Below are 27,669 nucleotides of genomic sequence, written 5' to 3'. Positions count from 1 at the left end.
TCAGTATAGGTGGTCTGGTCTGGTTCACACTGGACGGACTCTCTGGGCTGGACAGTGACACGTGGCAGGATACGGACGGTGGTTTAGTGGATATCGTGGCCAGGTCACCACCACTCAGTTTCGGGATAGACTTAGATGGCTGACATTTATGAGCCGTTGGTGGCTCTTTATGGTTGTACATATGAGTAGTAGCGTTTTGGTCATTGAGGATCTTCTTTTTACATCTGGTCCAGCGTCGTGGTCGAGAGCATAGAGTCTGTACACACAGCACGTCTTCACCATCCCTGCACATTTGAGCCTCGACACCCCATTGTACCTGAGAGTCTTGGGCTGGAGCTGAGTGTGCTGCCACGCCAGAGTCTGTAATAGTTCTTTGAGATAGTCGAGTCATTGGTTGTGGTTTGCTGTTGTGGTGTCACTGTGAGCTCAGTTGTTGTCTTGTTGTCTATTGTTTCCTGTTTCAATCTGTTTTGAGTGAGATTGTCACGCACATTGCACAGAGGAGCACCCATTGTAGAGAGCACGACACACTATTTGCACTATAAAGGCTCTTTTCTGTAGGTCTTTGCCGGCTCTCCAAGCTTTGGAGAAGGGTAGCTCCTCATCTTCCTTGTACCGAGCTTGCTTTCCCATTGCTCTCGGGTGTGGACCCCTCCTCTTCTTTGATGCCCGTCACTCGTACATTGAGGCGGCGGGCTTGTCACATCGTCTCTTCCTCAATGGTTGTGTGTATGATGAGCACCTCATCTATTTATGCTTCTGCTCTAGCCTCTTTTTTGATATTCTTCTTGACTACGACCCATCCTTCCTTTGTGACCTGCAATTTGTCTTCTATGCTCGCCGTGAGAGCTTTGGTGATCTCCTCCTTGAGGGCTTCCTTGGCTTCTGCTTTAATCTCTCCTTCGGGGGTGAGGGATGCGATAGAAGCACGAAGGAGTTTGATTTGCTCCTTTAGCTCTTCCTTTTCTTGATTCCATTCCTCTTTCTCCTTCTCTCTCTTCTCCTCCCACTTCTCCTTCTCCTTCTTCCATGCTTCCTTCTCCTTGGTCAACCCTTAGACCTCTTTCTCCAGCTTGTGTAGCCGGTTGGCGATGACGTTGAGGGTGTCCACCAAGTAAGACGTCGCCTTATCGTCAGGCTTGGCAGAGAGCAGACCAGCGTACGGGCAGACGAGCGCGCAGGTAGGCAGGGCAGCAAGCAGACGAGCAGATGAGGGAGCTTGAGTTGAGAGAGAGAGAGAGAGAGAGAGAGAGAGAGAGAGAGAGAGAGAGAGAGAGAGAGAGAGAGAGAGAGAGAAATCTTTGTCTATCAGGGCTAATCAATACACATGTGCATACTTCACAACAGCTGGCAAGAGGGATTGCAGATGATGTTGACTTGTTAACATGGCTACATGAACGTATATGGCCTTTTGAGTCCCACATGAGTGTGGAGGACTCGTATTTATCAACTCTTCTATGTGGAATCGAACTTATACATTCGGGGGTAATATCCTATTCTTTGATTGTAATTTTGTTGTCAATAAAGGCTTATATCTTTTGTTTTTAAATGAAACTCACATTGGTGGTGTTAAATTATCTTTGGATTCCGCGTACTGTATGGTCCCTGCCTTACAGCTTTAGATTAAGGTTTATGTTGCATGTAAGCTTGAACAACCTCAACTCACCTTTTTGTCCTTGGGGCCATCTGTAGAAAAAAATGTTACATGTTGATTTGTTTGGTGAGCGTAGCCTTGGGAAAAAGAAATAATACTGACTTTTAATGCATCTTACTTGCATGCTTGTACAGTTTGGGTGTATGTGCAAACCCTTGCGTACGTGCAATGGGCTTAAATGCATGGTGTGTTCTTGTCAACCTTCATAGTTGATTGTTCATACCTTTGTCAGGTAACTTGCTTTGCAGAAGCTGGTGGTCAACATGTAGAAGGAATGGTTTCTGCCGTTGAACGCTTAGGGATACGTGCTTGCCTTGCTCGTTCTACCATGGACACTGGCGAAGGTTTGCCTGTATCCTGGGACTCTGAGACAACAGATTCTTGTTTAAAGGTGTGTTCTACATTTTGCATGTATCAGTCACAAATAATCACAGGAGAAAAATGTTAATACTCTCAACATCCCTTGTATGCGCTAATGGGTGTTTCACGAAGTTGATGTGCTTGCATCGGGCTGTGGCCTGGGAGATGGCACCAGGCCTTTGTTAGCCTCTAGTGGCCAGGGGCCTTCTTTTCCATGGAGCATGGCCTCCGCTAGCAGTATAGGCCACTTTGGCCCACTCCTCCTCCCATTTTTGCACGTAGACATTGTGTATTCTGGTTCTATCTTGGGAGAGTCTGTCTGTGATTGATGTAGCCCGATGGGTGGGTTTTTACAAAAGAACAACGATTGCTTGTGCATGCTCAGGCAAAGAGTAATGAGCATCTTGATAGAGTTGCCCACTTACAAGCATTTTATCCATCTAGAACTCTCCTTTGTAAGTATTCGAGCTATTGCCTGCTGCAGGTTCAAGAGGAGTTATTCAGTAAATTTCATGGTTCAGCTGGAGGCCGCATACATGTGTGGTTTGGCTTGAGACAGATACTCAATGCAACAGATGATTTATTGTTAAAGACAAAGGAACTAGCGGACAAGTGTGGCACAGGAATTCATATGGTAGGCTGCAGCTTGTTTCTAAATGGTAACCATTGTCGTAATTGTGTCTAAAGTGCTACTTCTTTGTCTCGTTTATGCAAAAGAACTGCGCTTTACATTAAAGCCATTACCTTTGCCCAAGCCTATCCTTCTCTACAGGACAAAATGTACACACCCAACTTTGCACACTTCATTTCTAAATCTGATTGAAGGCAATTTTAATTATTTTGAGAAGAAATCAAGATGAAACCCGTGTACCATATAAGAAAAAAATTATTTTACTGTCAGTCATAGATGCAAAACCTGCAAGTTCTCAAAGCTCATTGCACGTATGTGCTAAAACAGGATTAGACAGATAGTATGTGCAGTGTGTTGTCATTTAAATGAAAATAGAGATTATTTTTTAACATATGGTAGGACTCTTTTAGACTTTCCTGACTGAACAATGCATGCCTTGTCCTGCAGCATGTGGCGGAAATCGCTTTTGAGAATAAGCATGTATCAGAGACTAGAAATATTGAGCATGGAACGGTAACATATCTAAGCAAAATTGGGCTCTTAGATAGCAACCTACTTGCAGCGCATTCTGTATGGGTAAACCCTAATGAGGTACCCCTCTTCCCGCTGCTGTTACCTGGGTGGCTTTTGCTCTTTGTTTGTGGTAGGTACATGCAGTCTATACTTATCTTGTTTTCTGCAACATTGTATGCCACAGGTTGATCTCATGGCCAAAGCTTCTGTAAAGGTGTCGCATTGTCCAGCATCAAATTTGAGGATGCTTGGCTTTGCTCCTATTCAGGAAATGCTGACTGCAGGTGTGTGTGTTTCGATAGGGACTGATGGTGCCCCTTCAAACAACAGAATGAGTTTGGGTATGTTCTATCTTAAATTTTTATGTGCAAATGCAGGGAAACACATTTAGTGATATCTTCTTGTGCATGCAAGGCTTTTCTCTTGTTTGGGCCACAAAAGTGGATTCTTTTATTAGTGAATCCCATTTCCATTGGTTGCTTGAATGGCCTGGACTACAAGATAGTACAAATCTGAGATTTATACAACACACGATGCATCCCCTCTTCAAGGCAGCTGATAAGAGTTCATTATGAACCATCCTGGAGGTGAGCAGTGCCTTGTACTAATATTGATTATAGATGTTTGTCCACATGACCTTAGAAATTGAATGTTGTGCTGCCAAGCTGCCCTGGCAAAGTCAGGAGATGCAGTCCAACAGCCACAAAGTATGGAGTAGGTCCAACAAAATTGCACTAGATTGTCAATGGACACTCGCTTGTCCGTAAGATACGCCAATGAGCCGGCAAGCATACCAAAACCTTGCTTGACATGTCCCATAAGTCTCTGAATGGAGTCCGACTTCTGTTGCAGACAATATCGCCGAATCTCTTTTGGCAAACCACAACAAAACCGCTCAATCTAGTCCTACAAAGTGACCCTCCAAACAAGGACACTGGCAAATAGGTATCCCAAAATCTTTGGCAGTAGTCATCCAAAGTGTCTTTCTTAATCATTCTCAAATGATGCGAAGCCATGATGACATCTTCTTCTTATTCTTCCGTTATCCACGCAGAAGTGAAAATTCTCTTGAATTTTACCCACTTCTCAGGTGCTTCTCTGTGTAACAACAGAGTAGACCACCATGTCTATACACAACGCCAATTGATGCTTGGAAGGCTCATTGCACGCGTAGTATTAACTACTTATGAATATGGAGCCCTCATCTACTACCTCAACAGGGAAAGAGTCTTCCAATGAAGAGAAAGAATCAAGGAAACGGGATGAAAATTCATCAGAGGATTCCGGAGAAGTAAGGGAATCAGATAATAGTGCATCCGAGGGTTCCGACGAAGCAAAGGAATCATCTGATGGTTCATAAAAAAATTCCAATGATTCAGATTGAGGTGCGAGTGGACAAGGGAGGCGAGCTGGGCTACCAACAGGTCACAGGGCACAAGAAAAGAACATAAGGGTAAGCTAGGTTCACAGGATAATTTGGTCAAGGGTACTTTTTGGCCCTCGATGCAAAGTGGATAGAGGAGGAGAACATCACAAATTCTCTTCAGTGTGAGCTATACCTTGAAGCAATTAGCAATGTATATGCCAAAAGTTATCAAACAGGTTGAATTTGGTATGCACAAGAGAGCAGCCACTCCACTACTTTGTCACAGATTGTCTAGATTGAATAATGTCACTAATTTCTTTTTGAGATTTGAGGGATACTGATAGGCTGACAGTATTTTGCGGAATGACTTCATGAAAATATGTGCATTGTATTGGAAATTTCCTTGATTGAACTGAAGACATATGCTCTTTCATGTGTGTATTGTTAGAGACATGTAGAGAGATAAAATATTTGCAACATTTTGTTTGATGAATGGTTTGAACTTAGTGCACCTAGACATCTGTTAGAGATCAGCTAGATCTGGATGTGATGACTAAGTGAATGAGAACTGAATGAGATTCTAGTGCATCAAGATTTCTATTTGGATGAGATGATTGCATACTGTTGTGAGTGCATCAAGAGTTCCGGAAGGATGAGATGGTTGCATAGTGATCTAAATGCATCAAGAGTTTGGACGGGATGAGATGGCTAGATTGAATGATTGAAACACGGTGTTCAGTGTGAACCAAGTGTGTGATTTTGTGAACTGCATGCTATGTGCATGTACTGTCTTGTAAGAATGGTTATGTGTATGGTTTGCTTGATTGAAATGTGAAAGCAAGGATACGAATCTGATAGTAACAAGATTTAGTAGATCAAGACATCTGTGAAAAGATCAACGGATGTGATTGCTAAATGGTTACAATGATCAAGATTTGTATCCGAGACCCTTGAGAGAAATGTGATTGATCAATGACTGATGTGTTGGTTTTGGTGGAGTTTAGTGCATGGGTACATACATTCAGTGTCTACTAAAGAAAGTCACTGTCCTTTGGCTGCTTTGTAGGCATAATCAAGGGCGATAACAATTCTTTCAAGAGGGGGAAATGTCACACAGTGATGATGTGGCTTGCCATGGCCTAGTGGACAAGAGGAATTGAACCCAGAAGATTGGCCGAGGGTCCTAAGGGGGGTTAGGGATTAAAAATCCTAACCCCTACCAACTTAAAGAACCTATGAGCACCGATCGAGGGGCCTAACCCAAAACTATCAAGAGCTTGACATTGGGGACTGATTTTCATAAAACGTGTTGATAGTGTTGACGTGGCAGCTAAATGTTGACGTGGCAGGGCTGTACGGATTTCCAAAAAATGCGCTGGCATATTTTGCCAGTTTTGCCTTTGGAGTAGATGCTTTTGGGTATAAGGGCTCTTGGATTTGATGCTTTTGGGGCTTTGCTTTTGGGCATCCCTTGTACGTTTATAAGTGCCAAGGCCACTCTTCTATAGAGCATCTGGACGCAGAGTTTTGGAGAGAGTTGGATCCTCAGGAGCTATACTTTGCGAAGAGCAATAATAAAGAAATACCGAAAGGAGCGCGAGCCTTTGGGGCTGGTGCGTCTTGGCGTGGAACTCTGTGGTGTCGTGTCAACTCTTCTCTCTCGCTACTCAAGTTCAATTCAATTATTTGCAGTTTTTGTTTGTGTGGTTGATTTCTCGCTTGGAGTGTCCAGCCTGTGACAGAAGAAGCTAAGAAAAAGCAAGAAAAATAGACTTTTACAAAAGTCTAGAAGGCACAAGGAGCCATTTAGCAGTTCAAAGGAGGAGATCTTGTCCTCTTCTGATAGTTCAAGCAATGAGAAAAGGAACAAGAAGACCAAACAGTCCAAGCTGTGAGGTCATGTCACAAATTGTTGAGGTGGCAGTTTTACCTGGACACACACAGATAAATGATGACGTGGTAGAACAGTACGGACCCTCGTGATTCGCGTTGACTGCTGACGTGGCAGAACTGTACGGACGCGCTGACTGCTGACATGGTAGACTGTACGGACGTGCTGATTGTTGATGTGGCAGACCAGTATGGAATTCCGCTTTTTGCGTTGATAGCTGTACAGAATTGTCGTAAACTGTGTTGACTGCTTTTTGCAGTTTCTGGACCAAGCTGCTTTTGGGAATACTTTGCTTTTGATCTTAATTGCTTTTGGGTTCTGCTTCTAGCATCCCTTGTAAGAATAAAAGGACCCTTAGGGGCCTCACTTCTCAGAGCATCTAAACACAGAGTCTAAAAGCGGATGTCCCCTACGGGAGTTGTACTTTGCTCAAAGATTAATACAAAAAGAAATACCGAAAGGGCGCCATTCTTTGGGGCCAATCTCTCTTGGCACGGAACTACGTCGGGCCGTGTCAAATCAATTAAATTGTGAAATGTGTTAAGTGAATCTCTCTCGTGTCGCGACAGAATTTAGACTTAGGGTGTCCAAGTCTGTTACAGTGGTATCAGAGCACGGCCGATTTCTCTTCTACCGGGAAATCCGATCCTTCTTCTCGCGGCACCTATGGATTCCAAAAAGAATCAGACGATTCCGTCTGCCACCTCTGAAGCGGGAGGCAGTACGGGAAATTCAAGCTGATCAACGCAGAATGAGTATGGGCTACCTCGGCCCTCGCACGTCAACAACAGGTTGACGAGTGCGCAAAGCAAATGCTTCAGTTTGCCAAGGATCCCCAGTATGCAAAATTTTTGACCCGGCACCCGATGGATAAATTGCATACTCATTGGCAAAAAGCCATTGAGACACCAATCAAACCGGCAATCAAGAAACCTCCCAGTCCGAGGATGTTCACTGAAGAAGAACTCCATGATGTTGTTCGGACCAGAATCAATCAGCTTCTAGACACGAAGAAGCCATCAAAGAAGCAATTGAAGAAGCGCAACAAGGGGATTGACTACCCCGGTTACTTGGGCCGTCAATCTTCTTTTGCAACTACACGAAAACAGAAGAAGTGTGTGCGTCTCGTAGAAATACCCAGTTCTTCTTCCTCTTCTTCTGACAGTTCTTCTGGCTCTTCCTCTTCCGACTCGAGCGAGGAGGACAGAAAGGGCAAGAAGTGAAGCAAGAAACAAAATTTTGGAAAGAACAAGAAAAGGGCAAAGAAGATCAGATTCCGACCAGTTTCTGATAGTTCTACGGAGGATTCATCCTCCGACAGTTCCAACTCCGACAATCACATGTTTTATGCAAAAAAGAACACTTTTATAGAGCCAACCAATATGATTTCGTCTATTTAGAGCACTCCAAGATCAAGAGGGCAGCATCATTTTTGAAGGGAAATGCACGAACATGGTGGTCCACTCTACTTCTGAGGAAAGAAGCCCCAACCAAGTGGTTGAAGTTCAAACGGCTCTTTATTTCTTCTTGGTTGACCTAGGAGTATGAACGAGATGTGAGAACCGCTTGGAACTATCTTCGGATGACCAAGGGTGACACTTTGGACGCATATTGTGATGAAAGGTTTTGGATTCTTTTCTACCGACCTCTTTGTTTAAGAAGGTCACTTTCAAATAACAGATTGAGCGGTTTTGCTGCGGACTTTCTACAGAGATCCGAGATTATTGCCTTGGCGCAAAAGTTCGAGTCCATACAACAACTGATGGGATATGCTAAGCGGGGATTCTCGATACATTCCCACTGATGAAGTTTTGACTCAAAGGACCGGACAGACCTCAACAGACGACAATAGAAAGAAGTAGAACTCCCAGAAAAAGAAGGATGCACGATCCCGTTTGACTGCGGAACAAAGAGCCGACTATCTCAAAGAGGGGAAGTGTTTTGGTTGCGGGGAACAAGGGCACATCTCCGCAAAGTGCCCCAAAAAGGCACAACGAGGACAAACTGAGAAAGGCTTGAGAATTCTAGAGCAGCGGAAGAACGTGGCAGAAAAGGCAAGATGAAAGCAGGACTGGTACTGGATTGCATTGGAAGCGACCCAAGTCAGATGGATGAAAGTACGGAACTTTGTCGTGCATGGGGCAAAGTAAAAGATCAGGAAGCCCTCATTTTCTTTGATGGAGGAGCCAAGGCCAACTTGATTTTACGTGAATTGGCGGCTCGACTCAAGATTACGCCCGACAGGATGGAGCCATTGGCGGAGGCATAATCAGAGTTATCGGGGAACACCCCCTAGCCCCCGTTCCGGCATTCCAGGGGGCAGTTCCTTTCCCAAACGTTCCGAAACGTCCCGGAACGTCAGACGTTCCGGGTGGCCAGTGCAAACCGGAACGGCCGTTCCGGAACGTTCCGGAACGCCCCTGGAACGGCCAACAGTTACAAACAAATCTGGCAAAAATTGAAAAAATTAAAGTAAATGTTTGGGCTTCTTTTTGGAGTGTGCAAGGCCTCAAGGACTCATAAAATGCAGCCTCCTCCCCCTTTCTCTCCACAAGCTAATCCTCAAGGCTCAAGCTCTCTCCCTCTCACACTCTCAAGATGTCTCCCTCTCAAGGCTCACTCTCTCAAGGCTCAAGGCTCCAAGCCTTCAAGCTCTCTTCCTCTCCCTCCCACTCTCTCAAATCTCTCTCTCTCTCTCTCTCTCTCTCTCTCTCTCATCATCTAGTCATAGCAAGGTTGAATGGTCTTCAAAACAAGTTTTTTGTGAGTATTAGAGTCAAAGCACTCTAATACTCCTTGTATTTAAACACAAGGAGCTAAAAAATGCAATATTTGGGTGTTTTTTATACCTCCCGTTCCGGACCCCTAGCCGTTCCCCGTTCCGTGGGAATCCCGTCGCCGTTCCCGTTCCGCGTTCCGGGTAACTATGGGCATAATAGCACTCGGACGGGATGTAGCCATTACACTTGTCATTGGCAAACTTTGTTTGCATTGCCAAGGATATTTAGGTCATGAGGACTTTTACATCATGCCTTTGGAAGGGTGTGACGTCCTCCTAGGAATCCCTTGGTACCATAAGAACAACTCGTGGTTGATTATCGGGCCTAAAAAGCGACTTTGACCAATGAGAAGGGCAGGAAAATTGCACTTGATGTAAAATTGAAGGGCGAGTCCGTCCCTATTGTCAGCTTCGGCCATTTCAAAATTAATGAAATCCAGTCTTTTTGTTTACTCGATCTATTTGAAAGAATTGAATGATGAACAATGAAAGAACATGTCTGAATTGGACAAAGAACGACAAGAATTTCTACACACACATGTTGACTAACAACAATCTCCATCTCGTCCTGAGGACCACACTATTGATGTGATCCCTGGAACTACACCACCGAGTCAGCCACCTTACCGTGTTAGCCGAGCCCAGAATGAAGAAATCATGAACCAAGTGAAAGACCTTCTTGAAAAGGGTCTCATCTAGCCTAGTACTTCACCTTACTGTTCTCCGGTTTTACTAGTACTAAAGAAAGAGGGATCTTGGAGAATTTGCATTGACTATAGATCTCTCAATAAAATCACCATCAAGGACATATTCCCGATTCCAAGGATCGATGATGTTCTTGATAAACTTCAGGGATCCTCTTGTTTCAGCAGGATTGATTTGAAAAGCGGATATCATCATATCAGAATCGCTCCGAGAGATGTCTACAAGGCAGCCTTTCGGACAAGCTTTGGTTTAGATGGCTTTTTGGTGATGCCCTTTTGACTTACAAATGTTCCAGCAACTTTCAACCAAATGATGGATAGGATTTTCCGAGAGCATCGATCTTTTGTCGGCACTTTCTTTGATAACATTATAGTTTTCTCCAAGAATGAAGCAGAGCACCGACACCATCTGCTACAGGTCTTTCAGGCATTGTGCGATCATAGATTAGTTATTAATGCCAAAAAGAGCGAGTTTTTCTTGCCGGAGATACATTTCTTGGGACACATCATCTCAGCAGCGGGAGTACAGCTGGACCCCGCCAAAATTGAGACTATCCGCGATGGGCCTGACTTGAAGAATGTTCATGAATTTCGAAGCATTTAAGTTTTTGGGCTTGTGCTCTTACTACCGGCGGTTCATTCGGAAGTTTGCAGATATAGCTTCGCCTTTGCACTTATTGACTCAGAAAGGAGTCCCTTTCTTGTGGGGACCAACAGAGGTGATTGCTTTTCCGACACTTCAGGAAAAATTGACTACCGGACCAGTGTTGGCTTTGCCAGACTTGCAAAAGCCATTCGAAGTTTTTTGTGACGCTTGTGGTTGTAGTCTGGGAGCGGTCTTGATGCAAGAAGGCCATGTGATTGCTTATGGCCCCTCGTCTTGGCTATTTTTGCGATTCGACGCAGAAGCTTCAAGAATATGGTTGACCAGTACGCCACAGATCCGGACTTTACCAATGTTTTTACTCGGATACAGAATGGGGCATTCTCAACTTTCAATATTCATACATCACAACTCTTCCCATCTCATATAAAACACATCTCATTTGTTTACATCACATATAACCAAAGAGGGTTTTTCTAATTCTAAAATATTCAAAATATAATTTTCAATCTCTCTTCTTTTAGTGTTTCAAATGTATCTTGATGGAGATAGTTCCAAGGTATTCCATACGGGATGGCTACTTAATGAAGAAAATGTTGTTGTGTGTCACACAGCATTTGAGGAAAAAGGTCTTGACAGAGTGCCACTGTCCACCGTTTACAGGTCACAGCGGCATCGATACCACCTTGCAAGGGTTTTTTTTTTTTGCCGAGACTCAAGAAGGATGTGGACGACTTTGTTCGTAGTTGTTTAGTATGCCAAAAGGTCAAGTTCGATAGGCATAAGGCACAAGGATTACTACAGCCTTTACCCATTACCATCCGCCCCTGGAAAAGTATTGCAATGGAATTTTCGAAATTGAACATGAATGATTTGTACTCTCTCATGTGACTTGCTTGAGTGTAGGAACTGAAAGACGAAATGACTGCAACATTTCGGTCTTAAAAATCCCTATATTGATTGCAATAAGGATTAGTCAATCCGACATCAATGAGGTCTGGGATGGATCTAGATGCGGTTACTAAATACGTTGCTGGCAGTCATGGTTTGAGATATGGAATGAATTTTCTGTGATTGATTTGTCATGTGATGTCTTGTGATGTTATGTGCAATGATGTGACTGTCGTCTTTGTACGAGTACTAGACGTGTCGTCTCTAGTGCGTCGGTACTTAGAGTCAGTATTTGCTGAAATGGTTTATGGCCTCTGTCTGTTTCGCAGGCGTAATGAATGGCGATTACAATTCTTTCAAGAGGAGGGGTATGTCACAAATTGATGATGTGGCAGTTCTATTCGGACACACACACACGGGTAGATGATGACGTGGTAGAACAGTACGGACCCCTGTGGTACGCGTTGACTGCTGATGTGGCAGACTGTACGGAATTCGCTTTGACTACTGACGTGGCAAAACAGTACGGAATTCCGCTTTTTGTGCTGACAGTTACGACTGCGCTGATTGCTTTTTGTAGTTTTTGGACCAAGTTGCTTTTGGGAATACTTTGCTTTTGATTTTAACTGCTTTTGGCATCCCTTCTAAGAATAAAAGGACTCTTAGGGTCCTCACTTCTTAGAGCATTTGGACGCAGAGTCTGAGAGCAAACGTCCCCTACGGGAGTTGTACTTTGCTCAAAGATTAATACAAAAAGAAATACCGAAAGGCTTTGGGGCCAATCTCTCTTGGCATGGAATTACGCCAGGCTGTGTCAAATCAATTAAATTGTGAAGTGTGTTAAGTTAATCTCTCCCGTGTCGTGACAGAAGTTAGACTTGGGGTGTCCAAGTCTGTTACAGGTCAATCAGTCAAGTTTGACACATTTTCAGGCTACCAGGACACCCATCAAGCCCTTGAATTCATACAGCACTTTGATATCGCCTTCTCGAAAGGTCGTTTCTCGGAACGCTCCAAGGTCGAAGGGCGACATCTTACTTAAAAGAAAATGCACAGACATGGTGGTCTACTTTGTTGTTGCACAAAGAATCACCTAAGAAGTGGGTTAAATTCAACAAAGTTTTCACTTCTGCCTGGATAACAAAAGAATATGAAGAAGATGTCATCACGGCTTGGCATCATCTGGAATGAATAAGGAAGACACTTTGGATGACTATTGCCAGAGCTTTTGGGATATCTATTTGCAAGTGTCCTTCTTTGGGAGGATCACTTTGAAGGACCAGATTGAGCGGTTTGCTGTGGTTTACCAAAAGAGAATTGACGGTATTGTTTGCAAATAAGTCTGACTCCATTCAGAGACTCCTGTGACATGCCAAGCAAGGTTTTGGTATGCATGCCATCTCATTGAGCTATCCTAAGAACAACCCAGTGTCCGCCTTAACGGAGCAAGAGTCTTCCAAGGAATAGAAAGAACCAAGGAAACCGGATGTTAGTTTATCAGAAATTCCGAAGAAGCAAGGGAATGAGCTAATGGTTCATCAAAGAAATTCGACGATTCAGGTTGAGGTGCCGGTGGAGAGGGGAGGCCAGCGGGGCTCCAAGAGGTCACAGGGCACAAGGAAAGAAAAAAAAGGTAAGCTAAGTCTACCGGATAATTTGGTCAAGGTCACTTTTTGGCTCTCGATGCAAAGTGGATGGGGGAGGAGAACATCGCAAATTCTCTTCAGTTTTGAGTTGTGTCTTGAAGTTTTTGGATTATTAGTAGTGTCTATGCCAAAAGTTACCTACGCATCAACAGGTTGAATCTGATGCAATGCGGACTGCACAAAAGGGGAGCCACTCTACGCCTTCGTCACAAATTACCGAGATTGAATAAAGTCACTAATTTCTCTTTGAGATTTTAGGGATACTGACATGCTGACAATATTTTGCAGAATGACTTTATGAAAATATTTACATTAAATTGAAAATTTACTTGATTGAACTGATGACATGTGCTCTTTCATGTGTGTATTGTTAGAGACATGTAGAGAAAGATGAAATGTTTGCAGCATTTTGTCTGATGAATGACTTGAACTTAGTGCATCTAGATATCTGTTAGAGATCAACGAGATATGGAAGTGATGGCTAAGTGAATGAGATCTGAATGTGATTCTAGTGTATCAAGATTTTTATCTGGATGAGATGACTGGATACTTTTGTGAGAGCATTAAGAGTTCTTGAAGGATGAGATGATTGCTCAGTGATCTAGGTGCATCAAGAGTTCTGGATGGGGCACCACAAGTTGCAGAATGCTGTTTGCAGAGGATTAGAGTTGTGGGCATATGTGGGAGGACTTGTGTCATTGATCCTAACCCAGCAGATCTTGAGTCAAGACACTAGCGGCTTTGGGCTTGGGAGAGCTGTCTCTGGTACGAGTACAGAGGGACCCAGGAGAGTGGTTCTGGCGGGATCCCTTCACTTCAACCGATCACCCATGGGTTCCTTTCTTCCAGTACACAAGGCGTTTAAGACGACACATTCTGACAGCACATAGAGAGGCTCGCAGAGCTGCAACACTTTAATGGTAGGAGAAGGGTCTCACAACTGAGTTCTTGACTAGTTTTTGGGAGCAGTTGTGGGACAACAGACAACCGAGGAGAGTTACTATGTTCTAGGGGCTAGTAGCGCACAGGACTATAGCAGTTGGGAGTTGGTTGGTACACAACGACTTTTCGGCAGCATGTGTAGCCTGTGCCCATCTATGAAGAGTCAACGACATTGTCTGTGGGACTGCCTGCTTTTAGAACTGATGCTTTTGGGGATCCCTTGTAAGTTTAAGAGTGCCTAGAGGGCCACTCCTTAGAGAGCATATGGAAGGAAAGCCTCTGAGGGAGTTGCGTCCTCGGGAGTTTACCTTTGCAAAGCAATAATAAATAAATACTGAAAGGGGTGCCAGTCTTTGAGGCCAGTGCATCTTGGCTCGGAACTCCGCCGTGCTGAGTTGACTCTCCTTTTTCTCTTCGGTACAATAGTTGGGCATGAGGATGGCTTTCTATAGAGAGCATCTCCTCCAACTAACAGAGGATGGATATGTGATCAGACCGGCCTATATCGACACTCATTTATTTTATGGGATACGATGTGCTATTGGTCAGATGTGCACATCATCGCATCACCTAGAGATTGAGACTTACAGATTTAGGAGAGTACTAGCAGAAGCCAAGATATGACAGTTATGTCATATAGAGCAAGAGATAGAGTTACATCACATTTGTCATTGTCCGGTATACTACGAGATATGAGGCTGCTTTCACCGTTTATTCAGAGAGGGCTTTGGACCATTGGCTAGAGTCATGAGATATCAGGATCAGAGATGACTCGGATTGTTTTTGCTAGAGCTACACAGACACAGGGAGAGTCTCTTGAGGAGACTAGGTAGTGGGAGACATTCAGAGAGGGAGATCATTGACTTCTTTAGAGCAGGGACTCAGCAGCCGGATGAGCGTGCTTCGCAGCAGACTTCAGAGCCCACTTCTACCAGAGGTATATTAGTGGACAAAGCCATTGAGCTCAGGAGAGCTAGACGCCCACGTTTATGGGGGCGACCACGACATCGAGGGAGGCTCCACGAGAGAATCAGGACTATTCTAGCACGACATGGGAGATGCCTAATACGATTATTTACAGAGGCGGACATTGACGAAGCTCTTCAACGACCGATGCAATACTTTCTCCGACAACGCCCGATGCCGGGCATCCTCGGGCATGGATGATGATGATGATGATTTTCAGGCTGACGATTTGAGTCTTTTAGTTTTAGTCTCACTTACTTCATTATATTTTTGTACGCAGACATTGGATTAGATCCACAAGGACTGTATCAGTTTGGTCTCATAGGTCATTTTGGCCTTTTGAAGACGTTTAATATAACATTTCATTTCATTTCATTTCTCCCTCTCTCTAGCCAAGTTCAATTATTTGCAGATTTTGTTCATGTGTTGCCTTTGATTTCTTGCTTGGAGTGTCCAAGCCTGTAACGACGTCGAAAACATTGACAAAAAGGACGGAAGCCCAAGTCTTCAGTGGGATATTTGGGTTGACAACCCACTTTCACAGTGTTTGCAGAGTATGGATCTAAACAAAAACATCGTCGCCCTGTTCACTTTGAGGATGACTCTAGTTCTAGTTCCAGCTCGAGTTCAAATGACAGATCCTCGGATAGTTCTCATGATTGCTCGAATCAAGATGACAAATCCTTGGATAGTTCTGACGATTGGTGGCCAAAACATCAAGTTTCATACCTTTTACGGCCACAACCATCGAGCTTTATCCTTTATCCAACAGTTTGACATTGCCTTTTCAATAGTCGACTTTACAGAAGCTTCCAAGGTTTGTGAAGTGGCTCCCACCTCAAAGGAAATGCACAAACGTGTTGGTTGATGCTTTCACTACTACACGAAAAGCGCATTGTAATTGGGTCAAGTTCAAAAGGTGGTCCTCATCTATTTGGTTGACTGTTGAGTATGAAACTGATGTCTTGATGGCATGGAACCACCTTCAGATGAAAGAGCAAGACACTCTGACCACTTATAACAAGAGATTTTGGGATAGTTTCCTACCGGTAGCTTCTTTCTGGAAGGTGTCTTCAAAGGAACAAATGGAAAGATACTGTTGTGGTCTACCTAAAGAAAATTCAACGATATAAAAATCTTTCAATATTCAGCAGCTTATGGATCATGCTCTGAATAGTTTCTCAATGTTGTTAGGATCCTTGGCTTATGCTACCGACGGGCCAATGTCCAAGGCTATAGAGAAAGACTCTTCAAAAGGGAAGAAGAAAGCCAAGAAGCTTGTTCAGAAAAAGAAAGCCACAACCCTTTAGATGTTTGTCGAGCAAAAGGCGGAATACTACAAGGAGGGAAATTGCTTTGGGTGTGGTGAAGTGGGGCATAGTTTAATGAAGTGCTTGCCACATCAGCATCCCGGGATCGGTCCATATAGAATTGCCACATCATCACTTTTGTTTGCGTGTCTGCTCATTGGTGCTCTGGCCATTATGCCACGTTATCTGTCACAAGATGGTCACCACGTGCCAATAGAAAAGAACAGACTGAACATACTTTTAACACTTCAATAACAACTGAACTGAAAGAGAGAGACGACACACGACACGGAGTGGCGGAATTCCACCCCAGAGAGTATTGGCCCCAAACCTTGGCGCCCCTTTCGGTATTTCTTTATATTGCATCAACACAGTACAAGCCGGTACTCTAGACTCTGCACCTTCGCCAAGAAGCATGCCAGAGAATGAGCCCTAGCCTCATATTTAAAGGCCCTTGGCCTGAAAAGCAATTACAGTGAAAAGCCTTCAAAACTCAAAAGCTTCTAGTCCAAAAAGCAATGCCAAAAGCTGCCAGCACAATTTACGGAAATCCGTACAGCCTGCCACGTCATCATGTCAGCGGAATTTTCGAAAAACTGCCACGTCATCAGTTCTGGCGTGTGTCCGGATCCTGCTTTATTTTAATCCTTTATGTCACTTGGAGCCCCATCGGACAGGGTCCCCAGAAGTTAATAGGACTTCTTCTTCTTCTGCTACTTGTTCTTCTTAGGGTTTAGGCCCCTCAGCCGGCATATGTAAGTTGGCTCCATTCTTTAGGGTTTTGCCACGTCAACAGTTTGTTACATTATCCAATTCGTGACAGAATGACACACTAGAAATGCCTATTCTAGGATGATTGAAGGGGTGTTTCGTCTATCTTCATGATTTTCTTCTTCGGATCCTTTGAATACTTGAGAAAGTGATCCAAAAGACTGTCAACTTCAGCTTTCCTTTCATTGTCACTATCGGGGTCATTAGAAGTGTGTCCTACCTTTGTGCTCTTCACCTGCTTCTTTCACTTCCTCTCCTAGAGTGACTTCTTGATTGTACTCTTCCTGATTGGGTTCATTAATTGTCTCCGTATTGCAAATCTGTTGTAGGTTCTGGATTGGATTATCCACAGAAGAAGAATCGATTGGGCTTTGTTACCATCGAGACTGGCTGGCGGTGGATGACAGCACGTACTTGAAATGCAACCCAGCACGTACTTTGTTACTATTAAGACTTGGCACCTCAAAAATAGGTGGTAGATGACAGCACGTACTTGAAACGCAACCCACACAAAAGAACACTTGCAGAGAGAAGGGAGGTGGAGTCCATCCCCGAGATGCATTGGCCACTAACAGTGCAGTATTTCTTCATTATATTGAGAAAGAATAAAGACAGTAAAACTGCCCTCTCTGTTTGAACTTTGAAGATAGCGATTTCAAAATCTGGATACATCTGGCAAATTGGCAGTGGCCTCACTTTTATAGGTCTTGTTGCTAAAAGCAAGAACTTAAAAGCTATCATGAAAAACATCTTTTCAGTAAAGACGGACGGCTTGTGGATAAAGAAACCCATGTGGAGATTGGAATGTTTTCCATAAAGTATCAATGTAAAAATATTTGCCACATCAGCGTTATCCATACAGTGTTGTAAGGTCTGCAGCCTGTCTGTAGTACAGTTTACTATACTGCTACGTCTGCAATCTGTCGTATAGATCTCCATGTCAGCCCTTAGCCGTCTATTCAGGAGTGCCACATCATCCTTTGTGAGTCTACCAGCCAATGTGAGATTCATTTAATCAGAGAAGCTCATGCTGATGAGGCTGGAGGACATTTTTAAGTAGTAATTAAATCTGCAAGTAGGAGTTTGGTGGCAACAAATGATGGGCAATGTCCAATGATTTGCAAACGTTGCAATATATTTCATAGTTTTGTCGTGCGCCAGCCATATGACAAACACATGCAGTTATGGAAGTGTCGAAAAATTAAGGATCAGATCCCCAAGAATTCCATGCGTGCCATAACTTACCGGACCAAAAAGAACATGCAACATGTGACAATTTTCTGGTTTTTGCAGCTCGAAAACTTGATACTCCTTACTTCAAAAACTTGCACACCACTTTGGCTATTGTTCAACATTAGACATTGATAGTGTTTTGGGCAGCTTGCTGGTAAGTATGTTTGATCATATCATATACGTATCATATGCTCAATATCATACAAGTATGAAATTTTGATAAATTTACCATATGAGTATGAAATTGTTAGTGTATGGGACATCCTACTGCTTCAGAAATGACCCCTTTAACCACTATTCGGCCTCTGAAGGTGTTTATGAAATGAGGGCTGGACTTCATGGGATCATGGGATCCCTTAAAAAGATTAACTCCTAGAAAGAAAAGTATATTGTTGTGGCAACATGTTTTTTTTTCCCGAGAAAAAGATCCTTCTATTAGTTAATGAAACTGCCCATAGGGCTACAACCACCTCTTCGAGAGAGGGCTACAACAACCATGATGGGGAGACTCTCCCAATGAAAAAACAGCATATGTACAATGAGGCTAAATCAAGAAATGGGAGGGGGGAAAAGCCACACGGGTGGACAGTAGTGCCATCTGAGTACACCCTGGACCATGGTGAAAAAAGGCCCAGGCCGTGAAAGTCGAAGGAAGGCCTCTCTGCGCTCCCTCATGCAGTCGGAGCTGCCCTGAAGTCTCTCAAGCTGTCCTCTGAGAGTGTGGATCAGCTCTAACCAAAGATCGCAAACAGTCTCTGCTGGTGGTATAGGGCGAGCCTCAAAGATGCGGAAGGAACGGGCCCGCTAGATGAACTAGAGTGTCAGGCCACTGATGAGCTCCCAACACTCTTCTGTCTCACTGCACCACTCCTATGGAGCAAGCTCTATGGCAGGCTGGAGTGTAGGTCGTCCCCCTTGCATCACTATCATCCTGCTGGTGGAAGATAGCTCAAACTGAAGTGCCGGGCGCGTGAGTGTGGACCAAGCAGCTGCCCTCCAAGTGTACTGTTGAGCCGTGGAGAGAGCAGGCATCAACCGAAGACCACGAAGCCACACCTGCTGTGCCAATGGGCAGTCCCAAAGACAGTGATGCTGACTCTCCACTAGATGGTCACAAGCTACGTATGCAACCGAGAGACCACTATGCACAAACCAGCTCCCAACTGTTGTAGCTCTGTGTGCGACCAGCCACTGAAACAAAGTGACTCGCCTCGGCTGTCTGGAGTCCCACAACCTCTCCCAAAAAGCTGCCAAGAACTCAGCTGTGAGACCCTCCTCCTGCCAATGAGGTGCTGCAGCAGGACGAGCCTCTCTTTGTGCTGCCAGTATGTGACGTCCTAGTCGAACAGTGTACTGAAAGAAAGGGACACCTGGGTGGTCTGCAGAAGAGAAAGGGTCCCTCCAAAGACACTCTCCAGGATCCCACTGTACTCGTGCCAGTGGAGAGCACTCCCAAGCCCACAGTCTCCAATGTCCAGTCTCAAGTGCAGTCTCAAGTGCAGCTGGGTCAGGATCGGTGACACAAGTCCTCCCACAGATGCCCACCACTCCGATCCTCTGAAAACAGCACTCTGCCATCTGCGGGGCCTCTACTGCAACTCGCTGTAAGCGTCCCTCACCCTGTAACTCGAAAACAGGGAGGGAACAATCTCTGAGCAAGCCTGAACTGAGATGAGAACCTCCTGTCGCGTGAAGGCTCCCATCCATCTGGGCGCTGCTGACTCGAGAGGTGTGAGCCACTCAGCTGGTACTGCCTCTGAGATGTCCTGGCACATGCTCTGCACCCCTCTCATGCCCTGTAACTGAAAGCCCTGCAGCTCCTCTGACAAGCCTGAAAACTGTAACCAGTCACCTAAGGAGCGTGCTGGACCCGCTGCCATGGGACCCCAGGAAACATGAGGCCGACTACCAACCAAGTAGCCTCTTTGAGTGCTAACCATGGGATTCCAAACAAGGGGCTGTCGTAGGCACTCCTCCGTGCAAGTAGCCTGCCGCTGCTCCAAGCCTTGCAGCAAGTGCTCACAAGATCGAAGCAAACCCACAGCGAAGCGGTCCTCCAGTCCCCTGCTCAAACCAACTCTGCGTATCTCTGTGAAGATCCATCTGGTCGAAGGTTGCCAGGGGCCTCTTGCCTGAGGCACCCTAGCACGAAGCCACTGTAGCAAGAACTCCTTCCAGGACTCCTCACCTGGAAGAAGTCCTCGGACGATGAACTTCCCTGGGCTCTGCTCTACTGTGCTGGGTTATGATCCCAAGCCCTCCCTGTGAACAAGGAAGAGTGATGACCTGCCAAGCCACTTTGGTCCGGGCTGTCTGAGTGTCACGCCCTGACCAAAGGAAGTTCTTGATCAGCCTCTCTACGTGGCTGATACAAGAAATCGAGAAGATCCAGCAAGAAGTGATGTACCACATAGTAGCCAATAACACCTGGTTGGCCACTACAACTCTGCCAGCCAAAGAAAGTCGTGCGGAACTCCAATGTAACAGCTTCCTCCTGATAGACAGGAGGAGGGGAGCAATCTGCTGCTCGGGAGACAAGTCCAAACCAACCTGACAACCCAAGTACCGAACTGTAGTCCCTAGGGGAATCCATGTGAAACCCTCACCTGGCATCCAATCGGGTACAGGAGCACTACCAACCGAGAAAGACACTGTCTTTCTCCAGTTGATCAGTGCGCCAAATGCACAACAGAAGGTCGCAAGAGCTTGCTCACAGTTGTGAAGGTTGGCCTCACTGGCCATTCAAGTACAAGGCTGAGTCGTCAACAAACTCAGTGTCCAGTAGCTCATCTCTCGAATAGGGAGTGCTAGGCCCCGTAGACCAACCTGTTGCGACACCAAAAACTTGCTCATCGCCTCAGCATAGAACAAAAAGAGGAATCGGGCAAGAGAGCAGCCCTGTCTGACCGAACGTGTGAGCATGAAACGATCACCTCTACCTCCTGACAAAAGTACATGACTGTGTGCCCGTCTGTATAAAGCTGACACCCCTTTGATCCAAGCATCTGAGAAGCCCATCCTGCGTAGAGTGCCCTCCAGAAAGTCCCAATCAACTCTGTCGTAGGCCTTCTCAAAATCGAGAAGGAGAATCACCAAATCCTCACCTCGGAGCCGCGCTAGGGCAAAAGCCTCCCAAAAAGTAAAGATGTTGTCAAGGATACTGCGCTCCTTGACAAAACCTGTCTGAGTTGTGGCAACATGTTATGTGAGTAAGTGGGTTAAAGCTCGAGCTTTGCCCAATTAACGCAACAAAATCTGCTGCCTGATTAATACATGAAAATATCATTTGCAGATTTGGCTGGCCATAGGAAATAGTTTTTGATTAAGGCACTAATTTTAGCATAGGAAGTGATTTATGGGACGGGACGTTTAATATCAAAGTACAATACGCGTATTATACCTATAAAAATAAAATATGTCAATTTTTTAAAAGATATGGTACTTTTATAAGGACAAATGAAGTGCGTTCATGCACCTCCTCAATGACTCTTCAATATTTAACCATAGCATACATAAACAAGCACCATGAAGCTCTAAAATACACTTGATCAACTAGCAAAAGACGTTAGAATAGAATACATTTTGAGCATAAAAAAAACGCTAGAATAGAGAATGTCTTGTACGTCTTGAAACGGGACATCCCGTAATCTAAATAAAATACGCGTATTTTAGCTGCTATGAGTGAACCGTTTATTAGTTAAGGTAGAAATTAGTAACAAAATATTGAAAACTATTTTGACATTTGGAAGGAGCCACATTCTTGGGATCTGAATGTACAGACAGCTTCGTAGGCTGCAAACAACATACAAGTCAACACTAGGGTCACTCCATTCTAGATGGCATATGGGACAATAGCTCTTATACCATTAGGATCCCTAGTCTCACAATAGTAGTAGAGTATGATTTGGACTTGATTGGTAATCTCAGAAAGAGACTAGAAGCTTAATCAACACCAGAATAAATAAGCAAGAAGTCAGTCTGGAGCAACAGATTGCTGAGCACTATGGAGGAAACATGGTCAGAAAATCAAGAGAGGAAATTCTAGAAAGGAGATCTGCTGTTACTATATCAGTCAAAGCTGGGACAAAAGACGTCTAGTGTGGACAACAGCATATGGAGTAGATTACCAACGGAATTTTTACGACGGAAAAATCTTACTAGTTTATTGCTCTGGAGTATTTAAGTTACATCTTTTATACTCAATATTATCATATCAAAAGAAGGACACATATAATTAATGTTAATGATTATGATGATATTCAGATTAGAAAAATAAGAATTGATCTAGATGGTGAATGTTGCATGGAAATTCACCTAGAGGCAAGACTATTATGCCAGTTCAGTGGTTGGTGTTGGAGGTAATTGGATGATAACACTGCTAGGGCAGAAAAGGCCAGGATTTTTGGTCAATCCAGTCAAACAATATTCATTATGAAGAGTTGACCAAAGCATGTTTGCCAGGTGGCAGTTTCCAAACTTGTAACAAGAAGTGGGATATTTAAGGAGTTTGTGAACAGAGTTAAGACCATGGTGAGGAAGATGTCGGACAGAGAGCCACACACTGAAAGCGAATTAACACACTTCGAGGCTCTCAAGAGGGGTTGTCACTTTTCTTCACAACTTACTGCCCAACCCTACTTCTATGCTCAACTACAATCATCATCATCTTCTTCCTCAGAACACTATGGTTCTTTATACACATCTATGGCCATCATAGTAGCTGAGTATGTTGCAATGTCAGAGGTTAGCAAAGAAACCATTTGGCTTGCTGGTCTATTGGGAGACTTCTGCATCACAAGAGAGGTTCCAGTTTTGCATTGAGATAGTCGGAGCGCTATGGGTGGCACGGAATCTAGTCTAATGTGAAGATGAGGCACATATGAAAACAATGTAGATCTGAGATGTGCAACTTAAAAAATAAAAATAAAAATCAACATGGGTATAGATAAAAAAACTTCTAGAGACTCTTGACGTGGCCGTGACATGAAATTTGGATTGTGTAGTCATTAATTATAGCCAAAAACGAATTCATTTACCACTTATGTATTTGGAACAAGAGAGTGGATAAACTTATGCCTCATATGATTGAGTGATTCCGGAGAAATGAGCATGAAAAGAAATATCTGTAGTCTTGCCAACTAGCATCAGTTTGGTTTTTATAAAAAAGGAGAAAAACAGATATGTTCTCCTATTGCTTCCAAGAGGACTAGCATACAAAACATCTAGCACCATGTGTTAAGCATGAAAATCCCATCAATGCCAACTTTTAGAACCATTTCTCCCATCAGGCTTGGTGCAGTGTGGACATGCATAATTTTATTTGTTGGACATTACACATGGGGGACTTGGTAAGCTTGGCCCGGGTAAAATCCACTTCCTGATGAAAACCTTATAAACAAACGGCTGCAAAAAAGTGACCGTTACACACAAGGTTTTATGCTAAGCACATTTAAATGCTTTTGATTGATTCTTTAGTTACTGAGAGTTCTTTTTACTCTTGGTGTTCATTTTTTGTGCTCATAATCTCATTGTTTGCAGTGGATGAGATGTATCTTGCCTCCCTTATTCACAAAGGCAAAGTAGCATTTACCAAGGGGGCCACAGATCCAAGTGCTTTACCGGCTGAATGTGTCTTGAAAATGGCCACTACTTATGGAGCTAAAGCTGTTCTTCAAGAGAAAAATATAGGCTCCTTGGAAGTAGGAAAGAAGGTACACGTGGAGCCTGTTCCACTAAAGCTCATGTAGTTTCTGTAGCTAGACTTTATGTCATGCTTTTGGTTTAAAAGTGATGTCTCCTCGACTTGTTTTAAGGATAAATGAGGGTCTTGTTTTAAATGCTCATTTTGATGCTGCAGGCAGATTTGGTGGTCGTAAATCCGAACACATGGACCATGATGCCTATACATGACCCGTAAGTGTTAGTTGCATGCAATCATTTTCTTAGCAGTGTGGGAATTATTCAGCGTCTTTTTGCTAGGGTTTCATCCCTCGTTGCTTCATGGTTCCTGGCATTGTTGTATGGCTTATGGTTTTCTTGGGCTAACCACCCACTACATTGCATATAGGATGTATGGCCAAACACTTCAGTTTGGTCCAGCCGGTCATTTTGGGTTGAGATTTGGGTTATCCCTGTTTTACCCATTTTCATGGAGTTTTAACGTTTTTCGCCAACATCTGTATTTTTGGTTCTACCTACACCTACTTTACTATATATGTGCCTAGGGTGGGTAGCCATTCATCTTGGTTTTCAGCTGCAGAGTTAGCTCTCTCTCTCTCTCTCTCTCTCTCTCTCTCTCTCTCTCTCTCTCTCTCTCACATCATTGTAATCAGTTGGTCTCATAGGTCATTTTGGCCTTTTGTAGACGTTAATATATCATTTCATTTCATTTCATCTCTCTCTCTCTCTCTCTCTCTCTCTCTCTCTCTCTTCATTTTGTCATTTTGTTACTCTGACTTTGTTCAGATCCACCACATTGTAACTTTCTGGTCTCATAGGTCACTTTGGCCTTTTGAAGACGTTAATATAACATTTCATTTCATCTCTCTCTCTCTCTCTCTCTCTCTCTCTCTCTCTCTCTCTCTCTCTCTCTCTGGGACCGTCTATTGGAAGGCACAACTGGCACAAATGGTACAGGCCTCTCAGTGGAGGAGTGCACCACTCTACTGACTGAGACACTGCATGGGGCTGCATCAGTGGCATACCCACACACTCAGCCGGGCAAGAGACGACATTCTGGGAGCATGCCCCAGAATAGTTGGTATGATGAGGAGTGCAGAGAGATGAGAGCCCAGCTTCAGAGGGATCTTCTGTTAGGAGTCATCACTTACAGACAGTCTCGGATTGCTTTCCGAAGCCTTGTGCGACAGAAGAAGCAAGCTTACCTAGCTCAGATGGAGCGAGACTTATATCATATGTTCTTGAGTAGGGACTCAAGAGAGGCATGGCGACTCTTCCATGAGCACTCCCCTCCCCCAGTGATTACTTCACATGATGTGTGGGGCCAATATGCGACATCATTATATACAGTCCCTGGACAGGAGCCCCTTCGAGACCCTACCAAGCCTTGCCCAGCCACGAGCACTTTCTTTACATCTAAGATGGATCATGGTACAAAGGGCCATCAATAGGATGAGGAGCGGGAAGGCATATGATCATGACGGTCTAGTAGCGGAGCACTTTATACATGCCAGGGATATGCTGATGGAGGTTCTCGCAGTGTTGTTCAATCGTGCCATGTGTGAGGGATTACCTGAGACTTGGAGGTTGTCTAATATGTGCCCATCTTCAAGGTTGGTGACCCTACAGAGCTTGGAAACTACCGCACTATTATGGTTGGACACACATTGGCACGGTTGTATGCATCTATTCTGGAGCAACACTTGAGTAATTGGGCAGAGGGCGAGGGTGTACGAGCAAAGGGTCAGGCCGGCTTCAGGAGGGGTTTCTCCACTCTTGATCATATTCTAACACTCAGGGCCATCATTGAGGAGGGCAGAGCACATGGGCGACGGATCTATTGTAGCTTTGTGGATTTTCGCAAAGCATTTGATATGGTACCAAGAGCTTGATTGATGCGCAGACTAAAGGAGATGGGGGTGCCCATAGAGGTGATTTGGGGGATTATGGCTTTGTACAGATCAGTGATGGGACATGTACGCACTCCGGAAGGGGTATCTGATTTAGTTCACTCTACTATTGGAGTGAAACAAGGCTGCCCACTATCTCCTACTCTATTTGGTATGTATGTTGATGAGGTGTCTGATTACATTGACAGAAAGGGTGACAGGGGTGCCCAGCTGGCGGGGACGTGGATCCCATTGTTGCTATATGCTGATGATATTGTGCTGATATCTGACTCACCAGTAGGTATGCAACGACATTTGGATGCACTACAGAGTTTTGCAGAGGTTAGTGGATTGTGTGTAAACCTAGGTAAAACCAAGGTTATGGTGTTTAACACCACACCGCAATGGGTCAAGAGATCAATACCTACTTTCAAATATGGTCAGGAGACTGTGGAGTATACAGATGCATACACTTACCTGGGGGTAGTCTTTACTGGGGCGCAGAGACTAGACTAACTAGAGCTGGTGCGGCTCTGGGAGGAATGGAGAGGATGTGTTCGCAGGTTCAGTTCCAGGAACCTAGGACAAAGTTATGGCTCTTTGATACTTTGGTTGCCTCTACTATGTTATATGGGGTGCAGGTTTGGGGACCTTCTGTAGGCCAGGATGGTTGGAGGCGTATGGAGAAGCCCCTGGTATCTATGATCTCTCGGCTGATTAGAGCCAAGGCTTCCGTACCGCATGATATCATTGGAGCGGAATTAGCTGCCCCCCCCTATGGAGATTGAGGCGCTTACCAGATCAGTCTCCTTTGTACACAGTCTGTGGGATACTACCAGAGACAGATATGCCAGGGTGGCTCTAGAGTCCTCCAGACAATTAGCTCTTAATGGGGATACATCATGCTGGTATGCACAGATGGCATCATGGTTTCAGACACATGGTTTCACCATGGACAGGTTGCCTCCTTTTCAATACTCTCTACAGGCACCCTTCAAGTCTCTGACGCGGGTAGAAATTAATACTCATTCGTCAGGATCTGATCCAACTGAACACGAGGAGGACATGGATAGAGCCGATACAGGAGTTAGGCACAAAGATGGCTTTCTATAGAGAGCATCTTCTCCACCTCACGGGGGATGGGTTTGTGATTCGACCTAGCTATATGGACACACATCTTTCTCATGGTTTGCGTTGTGCCATTGGCCAGATACGCACGTCCTCACATCAGCTCGAGATTGAGACTGACAAATTCAGAGGGACACCAGCAGATAGCAGGATATGCCGCTTATGCCATCTAGAGCCAAAGACAGAGGTACATTACATATGTCATTGCACAGTGTACTATGAGATACGAGGCCGTTTTCATTGTCTATTCAGAGAAGGTTTTGGGCCTCTATCTAGGGTCATGAGTTATGAGGATCAGAGATGTCTTGGGCTATATCTACTTGAGTTACACAGGCATAGAGAAATTTTACTGAGGAGAGCTGAAGAGAGACAACCCCAGAGACAGATCACAGATTTCTTTACACTAGATATTGTACATCCAGAAGAACAAACAGAGGAGCAGCCAACCGTGGAGAGGTCTGCCCGCACTACTGGAATTCTCATAGACCGAGCATTGGAGCTAGGGAGATCTAGACGACCCCGATGGAGAAGAGGAGCTCCATAGTTTCGAAGGCTACAACAAAGGATTCGAGCCATACTTTTTCGTCGTCCAGAGTGCAGATGAAGATGAATCTCTATGAAGATGGATCTCTAATTCCCTCCCATATTGTCTACACATTGTCCTGCTTAGTTCACACATTTCACGCCTTTCACCTTTCACACGTATCAGCTT

The 27,669-nt window shown here is 44.5% G+C and overlaps 1 protein-coding gene across 2 annotated transcripts in view; it reads left to right on the top strand.

Annotated features, from left to right (window-relative positions):
- Positions 1–27,669, top strand: part of LOC147441179 (uncharacterized) — an 83,912-nt gene that overhangs the window by 42,375 nt on the left and 13,868 nt on the right. For both annotated transcript variants that reach the window (XM_086482866.1, XM_086482867.1), the window contains exons 2-8: positions 1,313–1,485; positions 1,887–2,045; positions 2,499–2,648; positions 3,093–3,236; positions 3,343–3,499; positions 23,800–23,972; positions 24,119–24,174. In XM_086482866.1, coding sequence (XP_086338992.1) covers positions 1,313–1,485; positions 1,887–2,045; positions 2,499–2,648; positions 3,093–3,236; positions 3,343–3,499; positions 23,800–23,972; positions 24,119–24,174 — 1,012 coding nt within the window. The remainder of the gene's footprint in view (positions 1–1,312; positions 1,486–1,886; positions 2,046–2,498; positions 2,649–3,092; positions 3,237–3,342; positions 3,500–23,799; positions 23,973–24,118; positions 24,175–27,669) is intronic.

The sequence above is a fragment of the Adiantum capillus-veneris genome, chromosome 15, assembly GCF_014529385.1.
Source record: "Adiantum capillus-veneris isolate H3 chromosome 15, ASM1452938v2, whole genome shotgun sequence".
Classification (NCBI taxonomy): Eukaryota; Viridiplantae; Streptophyta; class Polypodiopsida; order Polypodiales; family Pteridaceae; genus Adiantum; species Adiantum capillus-veneris.
The sequence above is the reverse complement of the archived record's forward strand: the minus strand, read 5'-3'. Positions and strand labels throughout refer to the sequence as shown.